General features: G+C 36.6%; 1 protein-coding gene across 1 annotated transcript; it reads left to right on the top strand.

The window, feature by feature from the left end:
• Positions 1-5954: 5954 nt before the first annotated feature.
• LOC139733023 (protein FRG1-like) lies at positions 5955-18612 on the top strand. The gene is made up of 8 exons (XM_071643866.1): positions 5955-6087; positions 6569-6648; positions 8637-8762; positions 11361-11533; positions 14230-14334; positions 15125-15216; positions 16002-16112; positions 17296-18612. The coding sequence occupies exons 1-8, from the start codon at positions 6020-6022 to the stop codon at positions 17330-17332; spliced, it is 792 nt and encodes a 263-aa protein (XP_071499967.1). The 5' UTR covers positions 5955-6019; the 3' UTR covers positions 17333-18612.
• The last annotated feature ends 2416 nt before the right edge of the window (positions 18613-21028 follow it).

Below are 21028 nucleotides of genomic sequence, written 5' to 3'. Positions count from 1 at the left end.
GTAAGGTGTGCATTGGACTGTAAAAGCATTCTGAAAAATTACATTCTCTGTGTACTGTTCATTCAGTTAGCCCTTTTGGACCCATCTGAGGGCAACTGATGGTTCCCATGCACCCACACAATATGAGAAATGAAGCAACAAAATATTCAATGTGGCACAGGTATAGATAAGCTCAAGCTGAACACATCCATGTTATGCATAATAATTAATTCTTTAATTATTTCATGTTTCAAATTCAATTTGCCATTGCAGTTTAGTTGAAATATTGTGAAATGTGATTTTTACGGCATTAAGCGCCCCATTTGTATGTAAGTGGTATCAAAATGTACATTTGACAATACACTAAGCTTTAGATGAGTCGAGGTCAATTCAGCTAGGAAATCACTTAACTCAAGCATAACAAAAGCTCGTGATTTTTCCTCTGCAGTCAAACTGCATATTTTTACTAAATCCGCGCAAGTCGACACGTTTGTCTCGGTTCTCGAGAACTTCGACTTATCAAAGGTTAACTGTATAAGAAGAATTGTTACTCTGTATATATTCTGAAAATGGATGAGACAATTCTTGATTGGCTCAATTTGTTATTTGTAATAAGTTTGCACATCGATGGACAGATTGACCGATTGAAGGTTTTCTAATGATACGCTGTCAGTGATATAGACAGTGAAAATGTGCTGAAATATATAATTGGCCAAAAAAATAAACATTTGTGTTATTGTGCTTATATACAAGTGAGTTGTACAGTAATATGTGATTACGAACTGTTTAAATTCTAAACATGAATATTTAATATTTGTTTTAAACAACCCAGTTGTATAAAATTACCTTTAAACAACCCGGTTGTATAAAATGACTTTTAAACAACAGTTGTTTAGAGTTTTAAACAACTTTTTTTAAACAACTCAGTTGTATAAAATTACATTTAAACAACAGTTGTTTAGACTTTTAAACAACTTTTTTAAACAACCCAGTTGTATAAAATGACTTTTAAACAACAGTTGTTTAAAGTTTTAAACAACTTTTTTAAACAACCCCAGTTGTTTAAATTTCTTTTAAACAACAGTTGTTTAGAATTTTTAAACAACAAAGGGTTAAAAGTTTAAACAACTACGTGTTGTTTAATTTTTAAACAACAGTTGAGCGATTCACCGGTTAACTTGTGGTTGTTTAAAATTTTAAACAACCTTGTTGATTTTTTTCTAACAGTGTAAACTTTACCTATAGATGTTTAACTATAATTTTTTTTACATGTGAACTACGTATAAAGGGTGGTTTTAGGCCATTGTTATCTTTTTAAACAAAACGGGACATTCGAAGCAAAATATAAGCATGCATTTATAATCCACAAATAGGGAAAGTGCACATTCAGAATTTTATAACAGGTTTATCATATGCGCAAAGTACATTTCACGCTATACAACTTGAAACTTCATTTTTTTATGTCTGTAGAACATCACACTTCAGTAAAAACAAGGATGGGCAAAGAAATCTCTTTATTACTCAGTGTTAACTTTAGAAGTGGGAAAATGGCATGTTTCTGCAAGTTAAGTGGATTTCTTTTAACGTGTTGTGTGAACATGTTAGCAAAGAGGAATGGACAGCATCAGAATTGGGAAAAAATGTAAAAAATTCATTGACACCGGGTGCCTGGATGTTCGACCAGAGTTTTCTTTAATACCTTGCCATTTTGCCTTTGACCTGAGTTTATTTTTTTTCTCACGTTTGATGAACTTTATCTGCTTACTCTATTAAATTCTACACGTACCATCTTCCACTCCAAACCCTGCATGGTACTACCTGGCACTCTATGCCAGCGAGGAGTCCTATCTAACAGCCAGAAAATACTTATCAAGATATTAAAGCTGTCGAAATTCCCACGCCCGACAAGTTCATCAGCAATATTCCACATTGAGTGTTCCTTGCTCCGAGACTGTGAACTCTGTTGGAAGGTTTTCAATATTTTAGCTCCCTTTTTCATAATTTTGTTCACACACGTTTTGATATCCCATACGATGGCAGTGCATTTGCTCATGTCAATAATTAGCATAATACATTATCCCGAATTATTTTGGAATTCATCGGTTTTCCAAGAAGGAAGTACACTGATTCATTGGCAGTAATCAATATAATATAACACATCGAGAACACCACGAACATCCTACGATAACCCAAGCAGACATGCGCATGTGCAAGGAATACCTGTTTTCGCGCTTGTTTCAGTTACCAACAAAGTACCGTGAATTAAATTCAAACTACTTTTCAAATTCTTTGGTGTACACTGATTGGCATGGGCAAGTTTTATGAATAAAGAATACATTTCGTTTAGGAAACAAAATCTATATGGTACCAATTACACGCACCCAAAAAACGCACTTGAATGACAATTTGAAATATAACAGAACCAACAGTCCATGCATTAAACACTTCGAATCGTTTATACCCAAGTGGTTCCATACTCATCTCTCCTGTTCTTCTTTTGCTTCAATGTCAAATACCAAAGCTTCACCTTGAATCATTCCAAAGTCATCAATATGTGAGTGGAAGATTCCTTTGTAAAGAGACATTTACAGCTTTATAAACAATTCACCAACTTCAGGATAAGCAAATAAGGAAGAGAACTAGAATAATAATGATATGCAAAATACCTTACAAGCCATAAGCATGAATATGCAAGTCAGTATGATTTCTGAGATATGGGGGTAATATTACACACAAGAAAACGCAGAGAGGTGACATGAATATCCCTTTTACACATAAATATTACATGGAAAATATGACTCGTGTCTTCAAGTTTAATAAATGTAAAAAAAAATCACTATGTTTCAAGTGTATTTGAATAATAAGAATGTGAAATGAAACGCATTAATATTGCTGAAAATAAGTTCATTGACATCTGGTGCCTGGATGGCAGACCATGGCTTCTTTCATGCGGCCATTTTGTTTTTAACATGGATTCTTCCACATTCGATGAACTTTGTCTGCTAATACCAAAAATACTGCACGTAACCACGCCAAACCCTCCATGATACTGCCTGGCACTCGGTGATAATGATGAGTTACACAGCACGAAAATACTTATCAAGATATTCAAGCTGTCAAAATTCCCACGCACGAGAAGTTCATCGCCAATATTCCACTTGCGTTCCTTGCTCTACGACTGTGAATCCTGTTGAAACATTTTCAGTATTTTAACTCCTTTTTTTTAACATAATTTATGTCACACACGTTTTGATGTCCTATGATTACAGTGCATTTACTCGTGCTGATATTTAGCATAATCCATAAGTCTGAATTATTTTGGAATTCATCGGGTTTCCATTAATGAGTGCACGGATTCATTAGCAGGAATCCTTCTACAGTTTTCAATTGCGTAAATGCATGCTACACATCGAGAACACCACGAACACCCTACGATAATCCAAGCAGACATGCGCGTGTGCAAGAAATACCTGTTTTCTCGCTTGTTTCAGTCCACGAACAAAATATCATGACGTGAATTGAATTGAAGTAACTTTTCGAATTCTTTGGTGTATTTGGGCACATCGATTAGGCTCACTGATCGAAGGTTTGATGAATGAAGTATACATTTCGTTCAGGAAACAAAATCTATACCAAATTACACAATAACATGAACAGTCATAGTTATGATTTGTTGTATTATGACATGTTGAACGTGTGGGGGGATTCACCCTGCAAACGCCGCTTTTTAGCATTGCTCTTCATTTTCAGCGTTTCTGTATACTTACAATATTCTGTAAACTTATCTTTTATCATGCATTGTGATGTAATTCATGTATTCAATCTCGAGTCTGTAAAATATCTATGTGTTTCAGTCGGAAATGGGGAAAAATGAATGAATGAATGAATGAATGAATGAATGAATGAATGAATGAATGAATGAATGAATGAATATGAATGAATGAATGAATGAATGAACACGTACCTACTTGAATGAAATTTGACATCTAACAGACCCTATATCTATGCATCTAACAATTCAGATCGTTTAGACGCAAGTTTAGTGGTCTTGGTGGTTAATGACTTATCTCTCCTGTTCTTCTTTTGCTTCAATGTCAAATATCAAAACTTCACTGTGTATTATTACAAAGTCATATATCGTGAAGGGGAAATTCCTTTTTAAAGAAATATTTACAGCTTTATAGACAATTCACCAACTTCAGGATAAGGAAGAGAACTAGCATATAAATATGATATGCAAAATACTTTACAAGCCATAAGCATGAATATGCAAGTCAGTATGATTTCTGTGAAATATTTCACACAAGAAAACGCAGAGAAGTGACATGAATATCCCTTTCGACATAGTACATGGAAAATATGACTCGTGTCTTCAAGATTAATGAAAATAAAACAAATTCACTTAATTGGTTTCAAGTGCATTTGAATATTAAGAATGTGGAATGAAACGCATCAGTATTGCTGAAAATGAGTTCATTGACATCAGGTGCCTGGATGGCAGACCAAAGCTTCTTTCATGCCGCCATCTTGTTTTTCACATGAGTGGATTTTTCTACATTCGATGAACTTTGTCTGCTAACACACACACACAAAAAAAATGCACGTAACGTATTCCACGCCTAACCCTCCATGATACTGCCTGGCACAAGGTGGTAATGATGAGTAATACAGCCAGAAAATGCTTATCAAGATATTCAAGCTGTCAAAACTCCCAGGCCCGATGATTTTCATCAACAATATTCCTTGCACGGAGAATGTTGCTTGCTCCACGACTGTGAATCTTGGTTGACAACGTGTTTAATCTTGGAACTACTGTACTTTTGTTTTCATACACCAACTAATATTCCCAACCTAATGTCATTATTTCAGTACAAATGCTAATGTTATTAATCGCAGAAGACGTATATAGGCCTAGAAGCAAGATCCACTCCGTGTTTTAATCAGTGGCAGGACTGCATCTCTTAATTTCATGCGGTGCCTATATATTATAGTTCATCATCGTTCATGGAATGACAACAGTCATCCGACATCACTTTTGTAATTAGCGGAAAGCAGACATGCAACCATTGTGTGCAGGATCAAGTGTACACTTGTATAAGTCTATGAAAGAAATACTCTTTTCATTCAAACCGTGGATTTGATTTGTACTCAACTTTTTTCAAACACCTAGCGGAATTTGGTGCCCACTGCTAACGTATAATGCCGTTTCGAATAGGAATAAAATATACCCATTGGTCTACCCGCTTGAAGAGAAAGTGGAAGAGTCGAGAAGAGAGGGAAAGGTCCTTGATCAATCTCAAGCAGAATCAACAGTCCATCAAATACATCGGATTGTTGCTACACCAGACCACCCATCTATACTAGTCCCTGACCGATGTGCGGTATTATGATTGTGCCTTTGATGATCGTCTGCGGTTCGATAACACAATCGTTTGAGCAATCTGAAGATTTATTTTGAATTACTATATAAAGAAACGTGTATTTTGCTTGTTTATCAAATTGTTAAATGAAATGGAATTTCAGCTCATAGGAAATTGTAAGTTTTTATGTTGTTATTGTCCGAGGTGTCCCGTCAAGTTATTTTACGATACTTATTTCATCAATCTTTGAGCAATTCTATTCTCTCGTCCCTTATCTGTACAATTATGTACTGCTCAACTCTTATGTAAGGATGGCTAAATGTTATTAGCATCATAAAGACATGTCTTCCTCAGAGAGTGGCTAATCATGATGCCATAAATGATTGCGAATATAATACAAATTGTCCTCAGTCTCTAATAGCGATAAGCCCTCGAACCAGCAATAATGCCGTCCCGAATTTGGGTTTGCGTGAGAAGGCTAGGCGGTCAAAGGCCTACTGCGCCACCAGTGACGACAATACATCGTATTGGTCTTTAAATGTACAGCAATTACTTACGCGGTGATAATGCAAGTGGGACTATTGATAGGTTCCGTTCATGGTTTGTACCATTTTACTGGTTGGCTACAAGTTGACTACAAGTCGAGCGCCCTATGTCAAGATACTTTTCTACTTGCAAAAATGTCAGACTATAAATTTGTAAAGACTGGCAAGCTGAAGTTGAAAGGAAGTTCGTCGGACCACAAATCGTGAGTATATACACTAAACGAAAGAGGCATTTAAAGGATGGGTCGTTGGCTTTTATCGTTGTTGCAGCAGATTGTTAACAACAGAGATTGTATTCACAGTAGTCCGACCTACTGAAATAGGCGTTAGTGCTTTTCATTTCCATCGAAATGATTCTGAATGCAGTAGAGTAGCTAGCTGCGCATGCAAGGAATCTGTGAAATTGACATGGTGTCAAGCGAATATGAGATTGGTTTTTTGTTTGTTTGTTTGTTTGTTTTTGTCGTTGCAAATTTGTGATTGACCAATTATTACCTCACGATTTGGTCCTTATTTGGTTTTTATTCATGGACATGGTAGGTATATTGCCTTTAAAAGTTTAGTTTATCTTCTCTTCTTCAAATATTCTTTACCGATGATGGCGATGGGAATGATGTTTCATCCACTTGTTTCATGCTTTTTTGTGCTTGTGTTTATACTTATAAGTTATACATTTGATTACAGCTCAAAGAAACACAAGAAAAAGCGCAAGAGGGAACATGAAGAAGAAAGTTCAGAGAAGATGAAAGATGCCGAGAAGCATGGTAAGAAAAAGACATGATCAGTATTGATTAATGTAATGCAATTGCACAATTCACCAATAAATTCAATTTGATCACAACGGCATCTGGTCGGGCTATTTTAAGACCTAGATCTGTAGAGGGTCTACACTGTATATGCTATTGGCCTGCCCAGCTCCTGCAGACCACACAAGCTCCTAAATTCTGATTTCAGATTGTGATGGAGTTTGATAGTGTAATAGTGCAGTAAAATTGTTATACGAGGGAGAAAGTATCACTATCAGTGGACATGTAATGTGCTTTATGGTTATTCACTGCAAGTGTGAAGTATTTGTTGAGCAGAGAAACTTGTGTAGTATATGCAAAGTGATACCATAGATTGCCCTCTGTTCCTTTTATGAAAGTGAAAATTATTCATTGTCACTACAGTGTATTTAAAGGGTATCATTCTCACCATTTCTGCTCATACCTGTATAGTATACTTTATGGGGCTTTTTTTTTAAACAGATGAGATCCTTAGATTGATATATAAGATAGGATTGCCAGTTAGACCAAGTAGTATGATTTAATGTAGGGTTTGTGTTTCAAAAATGTTTAGAGTAAGAGTTATAACATCACTAGAGTATATATTTTACACAAGGCAGTAAACATGTGGAATTTTTCATCTTCTAAAAATACATATAAAGGGCTGTCCTTTTTTAGGTGGTGGGGGATGGCATATGAACATTATGTGAAATCAAATTTTGTGTCTTCGCTCCTTTTCATTCATGAGTGTCCAAGTTGTCATATTCCCTAATAATTATAAACTTGCAAAGTCAGATATTTTTATATATGTTTCAGAAACATTACAGAAAAGGATTTTTTCCTCTTTGATCTTCACTTTATGTAAACACATTTTGAAAGATAGATAACAAACTTTTTGAATGCAGATACATGTATACCATATAATTATCATCAATTATTGATATAAATTTGCATGCACTCGGACACACACAACAATGTATTGTAATCATATGTATCTCTCTCTCTGTCTTATAGTGTACATATATGAGATGACAAAGAGGAGAAGTAATGCATTTTCATGTCCAACAGTAATATTTTAGGCATGCAGGAATACAGTCAACTTTGCTTTAAAGGGATGGTACTGTTTTGGTTGAGAGAGGGCTTGAGATTTCCATTGTTTTTTATGATGATGTTTTGAGATAGTGAGTAACCTTTTATGAAATATGAAAGATCATATAATTCTCAGAGGAATTTAAAGTTTATTTGATGAAAGTTGGTTTTGAAATGGCTGAGATCATATATCCAAAACGAACCAATCCTAATAAAAGGTGGGACCCACCTTTTATTAGGATTGCTTTGTCTCACTTTGTTTTTGGATATCTCAGCCACTTCAAAACCGATTTCATCAAATAAACTTTAAACTCCTCTTAGAATTGTATGCTTTTTGACATTTCATGAAGTGGTTTCTAAGTATCTTGCAAAATTAAAAGCTAAATTCTTACCTCAACCAATACTATACCATCCCTGTAAGTCGACCTCCCATAAGTGGAATAATTGCCTGAGTTGAACGTCTGTTCAATTCTCTTCTTATTATTTGATTTTCATCCCTAATTCAAATTTTCTCTAGGTCAAAGTTATTTCTTCAGTCCAATTATGAGACTTAGGCAAGGTTGACTGTACAAGGTATACACTTTACACATCTTATATATATACATGTATACATTGTATACACACACACACATACACATAATATATTCCTGTTTAGAATCTTTCTTTCCACCTTGTCTGTGGACACTTTCATAAATATGATATGTATACATATACAGTGATACACATATGTGTGTGTGTGTGTGTGTGTGTGTGTGAGTGTTAGTGTGTTTAGAGAGAGAGAGAAAGAGAAAGAAAGGTGGTTGAAAGAAAGGTTGTGAATAGGAATTGATAAAAGACTCGCATATTGTGACCAATCCTTCATCTGACTGAATCTGCCACTCTGTTCTTTTGCTTCATAGGTGGCTGGTGGACTGTATCCTCATTTTCTGGGATCAAGGGTAACATTGCCATTGAAATGGGACCTAAGACATTCATCTACTCCATGGACAATGGCCTCCTTACTCTAGGGCCTCCTCACAAAACAGGTGACATTGCTTGTATACATCTTATGCTCTACTAGTAGATAGCGTGCTCTCGTAGTATTACCTCCGTGAAGGGGAGGAGGTTATGTTTTCTTCAGTGTTTGTTTGTTTGTCCGTGTGCAAAATACTCAAAAAGTAGTGAACAGATTTGGATGTTGTTCTGCAACCTCATCTGATGAATTCTTCTCAGAGTACCCTTCTTAACTCTTTCAGTAGCAATGGCAACATGTTTATACACAAAGTCAATAGAATGTCAGTGAAAGTAAAGTGATGGTACTTCACACACTTTAAAGGACAAGTTCACCTTCATAGACATGTGGGTGAGTGAATACAGCAATATTAGTAAAACACATCAGTGAGAGTTTGAGAAAATCAGACAATCCGTTAAAAAGTTATGAATTTTTGAAGTTTCTGCTCAGTCACGGCTGGATGAAAAGACTGCTATAGCTTGTGATGTCACATGAGTACAACGATATAAAGAAAGAATAAAGAAAATTCAAGATATTTCCATTTTTCTCGCATTACAAAAGGACACTTGACTTCTCTCTTTCAGAAGGCAGGGGGAATAATATTACCCTTAACATACGTCAGTAGCAAGTTGAAGAAATGTGCACTTTATTCAAAAAGTAAAGTTTTGTGAAATTCTCTTTTTATTTTCCGTATATAGTTGTACACATGTGACATCATACACTGTAGTAGTCTTCTCTTTCAGCAGTGACTGCGCAGATACGTGTACTTAAAATATTCATAACTTTTGAACGTATTGTCCAATCTTCCTCAAACTTTCACTGATGTGTTCTACTAATATTGCTGCAGTCTCTCAATCCTTATGTATGAAGGTGGACTTGTCCTTTAAGGGTGTGTGCTGCAGCATTATCAGTTCACAGAGAAAAGCCCCCTAACTTGATTGAGTCATGCAGTTCAGTTTGAGTCATGCAGTCGGCATTTCAGAAATGTTGATTCATGCTTGAAAGAATTTCCCGTTATGATTATTGTAATGTTTTAAATTTAATGAGCTGAGAGGCAATTTTATCAATATGAAAAGTGGTCATATCATGCTGGTGCTGTTCCAGTGAAAATTTAAAAGCTCCCTGTCAGAGACCATTTGTGACCGTGCACCTCAAAACGAACATAAAGTCGCACACATTGATTTTGCGTGAGGACTGAAAATAAGTGAAATGGGTCAACCTAGCCGAACTTGACTTTTTCATATTTTCTGAAAGAGCGGGTCTTCTTTTACATTATGCTAAAATTTGGTATCACAAAACGGGCAGGAAAGTGTGTTTTTTTAGCAGTTTATCTCAAACATTTTTGGTAGAATAGTGTGATTAGGTGTGTTTTTAGAGTTCCCTTTTTCATTTCTGAAAAACCTTGTCCACACTCTTCACTTTCAACTCTAATAACTTTTGAAAGGTTAGTGCTACTGCTTTGAAAGTTGGCATTAATTATGGACAGAATGTGTTAATGCGGCATGCCTAAATTTCAGTTTAATCTGATAATCTCTTTTTTGTTGTTACTCTGGTGGTTTACTTCCTGGTTTTTTTTTGTCCCATTCATCGCACAGCCAGCACGATTTGGTAAAGATTAAGCGCTTGAATAGACACTGTACTTCAGAGCCTCTTTTCTCAGTTCACACTTTTCCTGAGTTTGTGCTTTCTTTCCAATATTTAGATAGGTTAGGAGAGTCCGTTTGATTTGAGTTATACATCATTTTAAAGCTTAAAGTCTGCTCTTTCAGAATATGGTCTTAACTAAAAATTCATGTCTGGCGACTTTTTGTTTGTTTTGAGGTGCAGGGTCACATTTTGTTAGTGCTGTATTAAAGGGGAAATCCAGTCCAAATAAAAGTTAGTCTGATAAGAAAGAATAAAATATTACGAGTTCAACAGTGAAATTTTGATTGAAATTGGATGAAAAATAAGGAAATTATTGACATTTTGAAGTTTTGCTAATTTTTGAGGAAAGAGTTCTTGAACGGTCAATATGACTATGCAAATTTCAAAGTGAGCATGTCATCTCCTCACAACTTGCCAGAAAGTTTGTACATAAAATTTTGAAATTTCCAGTTTTTCGTCCTAATGCAATTATGCTCGAGGCTCAAATCCTGATATATCTATTAACTGATCACTATTCTGAAATTATTCAACCAGGAATAACATGTTTCAGACTTCAATGAGAGAAACATTGAATTTTTGTCATTTCTCGTACGCGATCAATGGAAATTTGTGACGTTATGACATGATTAGCTTACTCATTTTCATATCCGTATTCAATGTACAAGAACTCTTTTGCAGAAATATGCAAAACTTCAAAATTTCATAACTTCCTTACTTTTCGTCTGATTTCAGTCAAATTTGTACCCTTAAACTCGTAACATTTTACTCTTTTTTATCAGGCTAATTTCCCCTTTAACTCAAATAAATGAGCATTCCTTATGTCTCTAAAACACGCTTGCACTGCCAATCTTGGTTGTATTATGATTCAATATGTAATAAGAGAAATTTGATTGATGGCTTCCATCCAAAGTATAAAGCAAGCAGAATCACAGTGTATTTGGTGATAAACTAATTGAAGAAGAATCTCTTTCATCAATCTCCACAGCTGAAGAGGGGCCTTCCCAACCAGAACAGCTGACAGCCATCCAGATATCTGAGAGCAAGGTGGCCTTCAAGACAGGATACGGCAAATATGTCTCGGTGGATGAAAAGAAGAGGGTAGTTGGGCGGTCCGAAGCCATGGGGCCAAGGGAACAGTTTGAACCCATTTTTCAAGATGTGAGTGTAGATATTAATATTTCTACCACTGACCATGACAGTCAGACCGCAGCACCCGATAATTCGCTCGTATTTATTCAACTTGTATGCAAGCCCGCTCGAGGCTTGCATACTAATGAGCTGAGTAAGGGGATTTTGTCCTTTGGCTTTCGGCAACAAAAATACACCTTATATTCACAAATTTGGTATCAAATTCAAGGAAAATATGTAAACTATTGTCACATGTTACTCAAATTATTGTAAATGAAAAATATCATAGCATAATTTGAGCTTGAAAAATTATGAAAAAAGTAATTCGTGCAGTACACGTTCAAGACGTCAAAAGAATACCAAATTCACTTTGCATCTCAATGAAAATGCATTATTTGGTAGTCTATCTCTGTAATCTTCCTATCCATGTAAATATCTTGACAATTTGTTGCTTAAACCGGTCAGGAACCAGTAAAATATACATCGATGTCAGTGCTGATCAGCTTGAAAACGTGCAATCTCAAGAGTAAGCTCTCTCATTGGACAGTGCTTACATTCAGCGCTTGCATTACGTCATTACGCTGCTACATAACGGTTTGATGCCACTTGCGGTTTCTTGGCACGCGTATAGTTCAAGCCAAGTTCAAGTGCTGGATGCAAGCACTGTCCAATGAGAGAGCTCTTTCGCGCCACTGTACACTTTGTGTGGAGCATACTTCCGGCTTAGGAGTGAATTTTACAGACATTTCAAAACAGAAAAAATAGTAAAAATCATGTTTGCATCTCCTTGACTCCAATATATGATGAGTATCTATTAAAGTTTCCTCTCTACGAAAAAGCCAAAATCAGAAACAACAGTTTCTTAAACCGGTCAGGAACCAAAAACGAACTTGAGACGACAAAATCTTCCGTGAAAAGCAGGTAAAATTTACGCAAATTCAACTGATTATAATTATCGTCATGATAAGATCTGATATTATATGCAAATTTAGTATCAAAAAAAAGATCAAAGTCTGCAGAACAATTTACCGTGACTTGTAGCCATGACGAATGTATGCACAAGTCGCTACACTGTGAAATCCATAGCCCTGTCAAACTCTCGCAAAATCTCACACGACGAGACACCTTTCGAACGCAAAGATCGTCAACGAGAGTGCTGAATAAATCTTACCGGATCGGCTCATTAGCATACGTGCTGCGGTCTGACTGATGACTACTACAGTTTATAACTACTGCAGTGTATAACTACCACATCGTAAAAATGATATTTATACTGTGGAATGATAATGATATAACCATTAAAATTACTGATCCTCCTACTCCTACTTCTGCTGCTAATATAAATGATGATAATGTCTATGGTAATGATAATATGTACACATTGAGACTGGTTGTAGTATTTTCTAAATTAGTACTAGCACTGCATTAGATTAGAAAATTGAGCAAATATTGAAAAATACATATTTCCTTCATGAGGAAGTGCTAAGGTCATATATTGCAAATCTGCATATAGCCATGAATCATGTTTGCCAATTTTTAACACATTTAATGACGTGGTAAGAACCATCAAAACTCAAACATATTAATTCTTATCCAAGGTAATTTTTTTTTTCTGTCGAAAACAATAGTGAACATTATGGCATACCATGTTAATGAGATCTTCCGATATGTTGTCTTATTTATTTTTGTCCCCGCCGAACGAGTTCGAGCAGGGGACTATGAAACGGGCTCCGTACGTGTGTGTGTCCGTGCGTCCGTATGTCCGTCCGTGTGTGCGTCCGTGTGTGATCAAAATCTTCAATTTGCTACTTCTCTGTCATTTATGAGCCAATTTTGATTCTGTTTGCTTTATATGATAGCACTACATAGGAGCTTTGAAACTTGTACACAGAATTTCAGTTGTGACCTTTGACCTTGACCTTTGACCTATATTGTACATTTTGCTACAAAATGCTACTCCTTCGCCATTTCTAACCCGATTTCAATTCCGTTTGCTTTATGTGATGGCACTAGTTGAGGGCTTCAAAACTTGTACACAGAATTTTGACCTTTGACTTCTTTGACCTTTGACCTTGATTTTTGACCTATATTGTACATTTTGCTACAAAATGCTACTCCTTAGCCATTTCTAACCCAATTTCGATTCCGTTTGCTTTATGTGATGGCACTAGGTGAGGGCTTCAAAACTTCTACACAGAATTTTGACCTTTGACTTCTTTGACCTTTGACCTTGATTTTCGACCTATATTGTACATTGGCTACAAAATGCTACTCCTTCGCCATTTCTAACCAGATTTCGATTCCGTTTGCTTTATGTGATGGCACTAGGTGAGGGCTTCAAAACTTCTACACAGAATTTTGACCTTTGAATTCTTTGACCTTTGACCTTGATTTTTGACCTATATTGTACATTGGCTACAAAATGCTACTCCTTCGCCATTTCTAACCCGATTTCGATTCCGTTTGCTTTATGTGATGGCACTAGGTGAGGGCTTCAAAACTTCTACAGAGAATTTTGACCTTTGACTTCTTTGACCTCTTTGACCTTTGACCTTGATTTTCGACCTATATTGTACATTTTGCTACAAAATGCTACTTCCGGCGGGGACATACATTACGCACCGCGTAATTTCTACTTTTCCTTGTTTAATCGATTTTTCATTCAAATCTGTGATTGCTCCTTTGATAATATCATTCTTTGGTTTGTGTTTCTCTGTTGTCTGCAGGGGAATCTGGCCATTCTTGGCTATAACAACTGCTTTGTTTCCTGTGACGACGAGGGAGACTTGGTTGCAACCAGTACAACAGCAGGGCTGGATGAGATGCTTGTTGTAAGATTTCATCTTTATGGTTCCTTTATTTCCCGTCACAATCAACATATCCCTTTACATTTCAGACAATGAGAGGAAAGGTGAATTAGCAGTTCAGTAGAATGGCTCCGAAAGCTTATTTTTCCATACCTACTTTTGAAGTATATATCATCGCTGGGGTGATAAGACTTTGTTTCTGCAATTTTGGTGAAAATGACTTTTTTGGATTATTGGTCAAATAATGGGTTAAGTGATGTCCTGTCCAAATCCCAACTGTCTTACTCCAAAATTGAAGCCACCACGGCATGCCAAGGGAAAGGCTATCCCATTCGCCACAGTGCTTTGGCCGCCATGTTTTTTGGCTCTCCTGAACATTGGACATTTTGTAGATACGAAGTCTTATCGCCCCAGCGACGATATGATTGTTTCTTTTTCATTTCCTTGAGATGAATACATTTGAAATAAGTGGAATTTAGCGTAATGATTAATGTGTGAAATGATAAAGGGTAGTTCTCCTCTGGAAACAAAAATTCAAAGGAATATACTGTTTGTAGATTCTGTTCAGTTGACCTCATTGTGCATCGATGAGATCTTTTCACTGAAATCAGTCATGTCTGTGTTTACGTGAGCATATAATGAATGAAGAGTGCAAATAATTTTTGACCACCTGCCTTGCTTTCTGACAAATTATGAATTTTAGAAATAGTTTTGTTTTTATCTTCTTTTAAACTGCTTGATGCTTTAAATGGATGTTTAAGTAACTTGCACATGTATCAATATTTCATTTCGTTTCTGGTATTGTGATCTTTAGATCAGGAGTGATGCTCCCTTGATCAAGAAGAAGAAAGATGACATTCCTGAGGAAGAGAAGGGCGATATGAGGTCATGTGAAGTTAGCTACGTGTAAGTAGATGCAGAGGAGCATCTTGGTCCATTGCTGGGACAGTCTGTATCATACACTATTGTCAAGGTGGATGTATTTTGAAGCTTGATTGTCATGCAAAATAGATATGCCTCCCCCAAAAAAAAGAGAAGAAGAAAAGGAAAAAACCTGCATTCGTGGTGATGATGATGTTTTGAGTAAAAATTCATAAACATCAGACCACTTTATGAAAACCTAGAGACCACTTGTTCATGTAGTTTTATTGTGGTCATGCACATTTAATTGTCATAAAAGATAATTTATTCCACTGTGGGATCCAGGTTCGAAGTATATGTGTGTGTGTGTGCATCTTTTTTTTTTTATTTCTGATAGATGTGCTTACTTTGTATGTGAACAGTGCATACCAATATATGATGATACATACTCCAAGTGGGCTAACATGAGTGTGATTTTACGTACCACTATTGTTCTTAAGATTCTGAAAATGAGTGAAGTTTTTTTATTTGTGTTCCTATGGAGAAAGGGAATATTCTTATCATGATTCTCCCGATTAGTATGCTTGGAAGAGTATATGGTGAACTAGAGGAAATTGAATCTGTTAGGGCTAGGGAAAATATTCACATTATCTGTCATATTTAACCATATTTGCAAAGCATTAATTCATAGCTGGTGTGAAAAATGAGAAAGTTATCCTTTTATGGTATGTAAGAATCTCACCTTCTCAATGATCTATATGATTTTTTCTTTTCTTTTGTTTTTTGTCTTTTCTTCTTCTTTTTTTTGTCTTTTTTTTTTTTTACTGCAGCAAAAAATTCCAGAGTTTCCAAGACCACAAAATGATTATCAATGAGACAGAGAGAAGCGGGCTGACGAAGGCGCGGGAGAAAGGAAGACTTCATGAAGCTTTGTTAGACAGGTGAGCAGAAATATGACCACTGATAGCCTTAAATGAGCCAGAGGCTTCAACGCTATATCACCTGAACTGCACAGGGAGTGTTGGATGGGATGGGATCGGGTCGGATGCAATGCAATGCAAAGTGTAGGAGAGATGGCAGCAAGAAAATTGAGCCAATATTTTTTTTTGTTTCCTATTGTATGATTCCAAAATTAAGAGAGCCACACGTTTTATAGGAATGAATTAATGATGAAATGATAGATGCTTCCTGGCTAGCTTTTTCTCTGGATTGGGTTAAAACTTCGAGTTTGGAATCTACGTAACCCAATGAGAACGAGTTCCGAGTGTACTTGGGCAAGAGTCTATGGGAAATGTGTGTTGTAGCAAAATCAGCCTGGCCTCAACGGATCAAAAACCAGAAATTTTTGTATGCATTTTTCGAGAAATTTTGCGAGAGCCAAGAGTTACTAAATTAAAATGCACGCAAAAGTTTTTGCGTACACTATATGCATTGAATGATAGTGCCATTTGTAAAAATTTCTTGCCGCAAAAAAAAAGGTCACCCTCTACAATTTGTGAAAATTTCATGCCGCAAAAATTTCATGCTTTACTGCAACTGCTCAATTTTCTAGGTACAACTGTAGCTACATTGTAGGTAGCCTATTAGAAATGTTGCACATGCAAGACAGGACCCATTCAGGCTTAGTAATTATCATTTTACAGGGACCATGGCAGTGCCCAAGGCTTTACATTTTACTGCTGCAGTGAGTGCCAGCCATGCTTGGTCTCTTGTTATCTGAAATTACTGAGGGGGAAAAAAGCTAAATTGGCAGGCAGGGTTCTGGTGATGACTTTACTTGTACAAGTTTGATTCAACTCCAAGCATGTAGGAAATATTTGAGGGAGGCAAACTTATCAAATTTCCTCTTACACAGCATTTATTAAATGAGCCTTTTACAGTAGTTAACTGTTATCGTCAATGTACAGGCAATGCAAGTGTGTTGTTGAATTATACTAAAGAGCTTGTATAGATGTGTATTAATAGCAGTACATATTCATACAAATCTGTGTATAGAAATATTTTTGTCGCACAAGTTCTTTGCAATGTCTGTCATCACAATCCTGAGTTCACTGATTTGACTGTTTGAACCTAGATTTTGTTTCATGTTTGCAACATCCTCTTTTCCACTGTCCATCTGATTAGGAGAGAGAAGATGAAGGCAGACCGGTACTGCAAATGACCATGCTTGACCCTCCGAGTGCATGCAGCTGGCTCTCTGCTATCCATCAGCAAAGTTCTATCACCTTGTCAGTGCTGGACACCATCTTTCGATAGACAGCGATCAAAGCATTGACTCACTAGAAACATATTAGTTACTATTCCAGGCCAAGTGATAACTCTTGTCACTTGCCAAGGTGGTCAACTGTCTAAAAAAACGAAGAGAGCGAGTTACAAAATCATCCAGCCCAGATGCCCAGGCATTGTGAGGGAGGGAAGTGGCATAGGTGTCCGAGCTGAAAGATTCAGCTTTTTATTTTGCCTGGTAGCCACCAAATAAGAGTGTGACTGACACTTGATGCATATTACTGCAGGCTAATTAGAACATCATGAAGCCCTCTAATGCAATTGTTCAAGAAAAACTTGTGTTTGAGTTGACAGTCAACCCCTCATGCGTTCATACTATATGAGGGTATATCAATACATTCATTTACATGTAAGTATATTGGTTAGACATCTGTAAGATCTGATGGTATTATCTGATGGAAACAATATTGAACAAATTTCATGTTGATTTGCAGCACTTATACAAGCTACATTTGTATATGTTTGTGGCCAGCTTGTGGTCAGCAGACCACCTTAGATTACCTAAATGTATGAATTCTTATATTTTTTGCAGGCCCTGGGGTAACCTATTCAAGTTGAATACACAATGCAATACTAGGAAGTCCAATTTACATGCAGTTACCGGTATAGCTATATCGGGCAAGTCATAGCAAGCATGTTTTTTTAGTAAGGAACAGATCTAGTATCTACAGGCATGTAATACAGACAGAAATTACTCTGTATCTAAAATACTCTGGTCTATTGCTCCACAAAGTAGGCAGAAACATAAAGCCTGCATGGATGTGGGAAGGTTGGCAGTCCTATACCAAGGCCTTGCTGCTACAATGAAGGTTAGGAGAAATTTGTTGTACCATTCATTGAGAATGTTAAGACGCTGATCTGTCACCCGTGGTGAGGGAAGTCCACCAGCTGAAGTTCAGATTTGGTGATGTACAGCATGAATCGAGAACAAGTGTTTGGCAATTTTCTCCATACAGACATTTCTCGTATCAATTTATCAAGAATTGATGGCATACATGTGTGCATGCGACTTCTGTTATCAAAGTCCTTGGGACGGGCAGTTTTCTTTCGTTATATCAAAATTTTGTTATGGCTAAACAGTAAAGTATAGTCAACCTTACCCAAATTGAATCTATTTGGACTAAAGAAATAGCTTTGACTATTCAAAGAGAAAATTCGACTTACGAGGGATTAAAATCAATCGAATATAAAGAGAAGGGACTTGAAAAAACCTTCTACATAGGCGAAGTCAACTTCAGCAAGGTTGACTGTAAGTAAAAAGATAAAGATGATGATTTTGGGAGGTGAATTTTTATTTTGTCTCAACAAGAATTTCATTGTAACCATGTGCGTTATAATGGGAGTGCACTGTGCATGTACATTTTACAGATCTATTCCACTAAAGTCTTGGGGGGATGAAGTTTTGAATTTTGCATGATTATCGGCACTCCAAGGCAGATATGGATTCAGACCAAGCCGAGAACATAGCAGCAGAATGTGTAACTAGGAGAGTTGACTGCTTTAAGAGGGTACTGTATTCGTGTGTTTATCTCTGCTGTGTGCCATTTTGTGACAGTAATCGGCATGAAATGTAAATGATTGTACATACACTGTCTCCTACTGAATTAAACATATTATTTTAAGACATCAAACTGATTTTCAATCTTGACAGAGCTGTTTAGACTCATTTTCAGTAGATTTGTGTCAGCTTTGTGGATGCTCTGTGTGATAAAAGATACTGTATAAGCTAGCTGTTATCTTTGTGAATTTTGCGAATCACAGTCTGATCACGAATTTCACAACACACACAAATTTTGCGTTGCGCTAGGGTAATACGTGTACATGTAGTGCATTTACGATAACATTGTTAATTCACGAAAACAGCATCTTGCATAAATGTCTCTGGCCTCCTCATTCGCGAAAATACCTGTACGCGAAAATAACAGCTTATACAGTATTAGCTCAGTTTCATAAATGGTTATGTGGGTGTGAAGATGTATGAGGTGTGCTGGAGTACAGTGGAGCAGCTTAAGTTGGGCAGGCTGAATTGTTCTGTTGGGGAAAAAAAGTGGGAAAAACAAGGTAAATAATTGTGCGTTTTTTGTTGTTTTTTTGCAATGAATACACCGAAATTACCTGTACGCGAAAATAACAGCTTATGAAGTTTTAGCTCAGTTTCATAAATGGTTATGTGGGTGTGAAAATGTATGAGGTGTGCGTGAGTACAGTGGAGCAGCTGTAAGTAGGGCAGGCTGAATTGTTTTGTTGGGGAAAAAAGCAGGAAAAACAAGGTGAAATTTCTTTTCTTGCAATGAATACACCTTGAAAATCAAAATTGTCATTTATTTCCTCTGATGTGAGGCCATAGAAGAGGACGACGACTTGGTGGATTCAAAATTCTATCTTGGGTGGCTTGTGGGAGGACATTCCAGCCTCAATATGGCTGCAGGAATATTTTCCAAGAAAGTGTGCTGCTGATAGTACATGAAGAATCTCTTGATTCTTGGTGTGATTTAAGTGTCACTGTCGTGTTGTGAGAATGGGGTTGGTAAGTTTTACAATGTTCGAGACAGTGTGTTTGACAGCATCATACTACATGTACATATTATATCATACTATCCATACGCATGTAGCTGTGCCCATTTAGTAAACTTGAGTTGAAATTTTGTTTATCAAAATTTTGCTACAGCTTCAAATACAATATACAAAGATACAATTGGATATAGAAAATAATTTTGGGACTTTTGCTTTCATGCAATTTTTACTTCATTGTGATGGAACGTACTGTACTTATCCATGGTTGCCTTCTTTATTTTGCTATTGGTTTATTGTAGTTCAGATAGCCGAGGGCATGGCAATTTCACAAGGATATTAAGGCACAAATGTAGCAATCACTGAAAACACGAATTGAATACTGTAAAATGAGGAATGTTTTCGTGCATTTTAATTTCGCGAATTTCGCGAGTGCCAATTCGCGAAAATTTCATGCCGCGAATATATCATGTTTTACAGTACACTTGTACATGTACAACCTATGAATTTACACTCGAGCGACTGCAAAATACACATACATATACAGGTGTACACGTACCTGTACATTACACACTGTATGAGCTGAAATTTTTGCGGTGGTTTTATTTTCGCCAATTTCGCATATCGCCTTTGAACCTCAAAAATAACAACATGCAAAAATAACAACGCACGAATAAGTAAGTTCAGTTAGTCCCTCGCAACTGCAAAATTAACAACACACCAAAATGTCCTCCAAGTAGCAATTCGCGTAAATATCTGTAAGCGAAAATTTCAGCTCGTACAGTACATGTATGTACGTATAATTGTCTGGAGGTATGAAAAAAAAAATATCTGCAGAAGGCATCAGTTTGGAATCAGGGTGTGTGGGTGTGTGTATGTGTGTTTGTGTGTGTGTGTGGGGGGGGGGGTGTTTGACATACAAGTTCACAAAAGAAGCACATCCTACATGCAACACCTTTCACTCTCATATAAACACTCCAAAACAAACGAAACAAACATACAGACTAAGATGGAAAGTGAGTGAGAGAAATGTATCAATCCTTCACTCTGCTAGGTTCAT

This window comes from Diadema antillarum, unplaced genomic scaffold (genome assembly GCF_040938485.1).
Source record: "Diadema antillarum isolate AM-2024a unplaced genomic scaffold, OU_Dant_1.0 seq00000460_RagTag, whole genome shotgun sequence".
Lineage (NCBI taxonomy): Eukaryota > Metazoa > Echinodermata > Echinoidea > Diadematoida > Diadematidae > Diadema > Diadema antillarum.
This window is presented reverse-complemented; position numbering and strand designations above follow the sequence as displayed.